Below are 2,480 nucleotides of genomic sequence, written 5' to 3'. Positions count from 1 at the left end.
ATGAATCCTATAGGCCTACACCAAAAGAAAATCTCAACTGAACAAAAAAGGTCCAGGTTTAAACAATGTACAGGCAACTGGCAGTGTGGCTGTTTGAACACGAGTTAATGGCTACAAGCATCCCGGTATCACTGAAGAGGAGGCCTAAATGGACTTCCGAGAATAAATAAGGTTTAATGAATGAAAAAGTTGTATGGCTGCATGTTTAATATTAAAATGCTTTTCACAGCAGCCATTTTGGATAAAACAATGACAATTGAAACTATAAGAAATAGCCACTGGTTGAGTACAAAGTTAAGGTTTTTATTTATTCAATACAAAACTTTTTTTTCCCCTCCATCCACAAAGTGATTTTTCTAGTTGACAAGACATCACACATACAAAATAATTTGATGATCGATCTGTGGTTTAAAAGTGCTTGGGAACTGCCCTTCCAGACAGTGCATTACACAGCACAGATCCAAATTACTATCGCAGAAGTAGCTTCCCTCTTCCAATGCAGTTGTAGAAACCTTTGGTACCATCAGGGCCAATTGGCTGACGCAGCACTTCCACAAAGCTGATGGATTTCTTCAGCTGCCCAGGTGACATGGAGCAGCTCTTGTCCGGGAAGAAGGCCTGAGCGGCAGTTTTTCGCCGCTGCACCCACGGGCTTCCCACAAAAGCAGCACTATCCTGTGAATAATCCCCAGAACACTTGATCCTGCTGAAGGAGGAACTGTTGTTGGAGTTAGGAGTGCTGACAAATTGTGGTGTGGCCAGTGGAGAAGTGCCATGGTTATTGGAAAACAGCTTGCGTGGCACAAGGGGGCTGCCAATGGGACTACACAGGGGCTCCCTGTAGGGGTCACTCCGGCAAGAGGACACTCGAGGAATGGCAAGTGGACTGCCGTACAGGGCCTGTGGACGGGTGACCCTCCGGTTCGGACGGGGCGAGGGTGGGGCAAAGTCAGACTCTGAGGAGCTGTAGAGCACCGAGTCCTCCAGAGTGTAGGGGTAGCGCTTGGTCTTGCGGCTTGGCTTTTTGCTACAGACGTCCTTCACACATTCCTCAGAGGATTCCTCAGCGCCGTCCTGGACGGAGGTGGGCTTACGCGTGCCACGGCTGCCCAGAAGCACAACTCGTACACCTTTGCGTCCCTGCTGCTGCTGCTGCTCCTCGGACTGCAGGGCCTTGTAAGCCCTACGTGCGCCATCCAGATACTCATACTCCACCACGGTGCAGAGCTTACGGCCCAGCTCGGTGTGCTTCTTGGCAAACCTTTTCAGCTCCACTGGCAACTCCTTTCCTGGACGAAGGATCCTGAGGGAGGAGATGGTGCCATGGACGTTGAAAATTCGCATGGCTATCTCCATGAGGTCCTGCTGCTCCAGGCCAGGGGATGCGTTCTCCTCTTCTTCGGTGGAACTGTCTAGCAAATTCCATGCCAGCAGCAGTTTGCTTGTGGGGATGCACAGAAGCCAGTCAGGCACAGGAGTCTTCCTTCGTACTTTGGTTCCCTCCTCATTTACCTCCAATTTCTCAGAGGTGCGGGCAGCAGCCAGAGTTGTGCGCCAGTCACGTGTCAACTCCCGGATCTAGCGGGCAAATAATATACACCAAAAATTATTTCAAGCTGTCTTTTTGCATTGGCATTTGTTATTCTAATGGCTAATTATCTCAAACAACACAAATACTCAACCCAATATTTCTAAAAGTCATACCTTTTTGAAGGATGTTAGCAACTTGAGGCTTACATAGCCCATCTTGTTCCTTTGCACATGTTTTAACAAGAAGGCATCCTCAGCCAGATTTTCATTAGACAGATAATTCTCCAACTGAGCAGTTATATTCTGCCTCAGTTCAGCAACTGGTGGACTCCAAGCATCCCCCTCCAAGCACTCCTCCTCAAACACATCAGTCAAGTCTGCAGAGCTCCTTTTTTGAAGCAAATGGAAAAAGCTTTTGTTTTTAAAACTAATATAACAAGTCATCTCTACAACAGGCTTTTGAAAACATTTTGTCAATTCCGTCTGATTGATTTAAAAAAAAAAAAATCCGTCTGGCTGATTAATATTTACCCGTCCAAACTATCATTCAATCCCTCATCAGTAGTGAATGGGTGTTTAGAGTCCGGGGACTGCTCAGAGGTACAATCTTCGCACTGAAAGACGTCCGTGTAGGTGGGCGAGGACATGCTAAACAAAACAATCGCACACACAAAAAACAACCTAATCATTAACTTTCCATGTATAATATACATTTCATGATTATCACATGAGCTCTCTTCAATATGCTGTGTATACAATATGTTGCCAACAACACAAATGCCTAAATTACCTGCTGCTACTCTCGGACGGTTTCCTCTGTCACCGCACCTGTGCGTTTGGCTTGTTAATTAGAATTCGAATTAGAACAGTCATCACGTCATGATTGCTAAACTATTGCAGGTGATGTAACAATGTATGTGTTCTATGCCGACTGCAAAGCCACGATGGTA

At 46.3% G+C, this 2,480-nt stretch overlaps 1 protein-coding gene across 1 annotated transcript; it reads right to left on the bottom strand.

The window, feature by feature from the left end:
* Window positions 1–282: 282 nt before the first annotated feature.
* On the bottom strand, window positions 283–2,480 carry larp6b (La ribonucleoprotein 6, translational regulator b). The gene is made up of 4 exons (XM_042058124.1): window positions 2,321–2,480; window positions 2,062–2,178; window positions 1,705–1,918; window positions 283–1,578 (listed from the first exon to the last, which is right to left on the bottom strand). Exons 2-4 carry the CDS (start codon window positions 2,175–2,177, stop codon window positions 469–471), a joined length of 1,440 nt encoding a protein of 479 aa, XP_041914058.1. The 5' UTR covers window position 2,178; window positions 2,321–2,480; the 3' UTR covers window positions 283–468.

Source organism: Alosa sapidissima, chromosome 12 (genome assembly GCF_018492685.1).
Source record: "Alosa sapidissima isolate fAloSap1 chromosome 12, fAloSap1.pri, whole genome shotgun sequence".
NCBI lineage: Eukaryota > Metazoa > Chordata > Actinopteri > Clupeiformes > Clupeidae > Alosa > Alosa sapidissima.
Note: the sequence above shows the minus strand (reverse complement) of the source record. Positions and strands in the feature narration are given on the sequence as shown.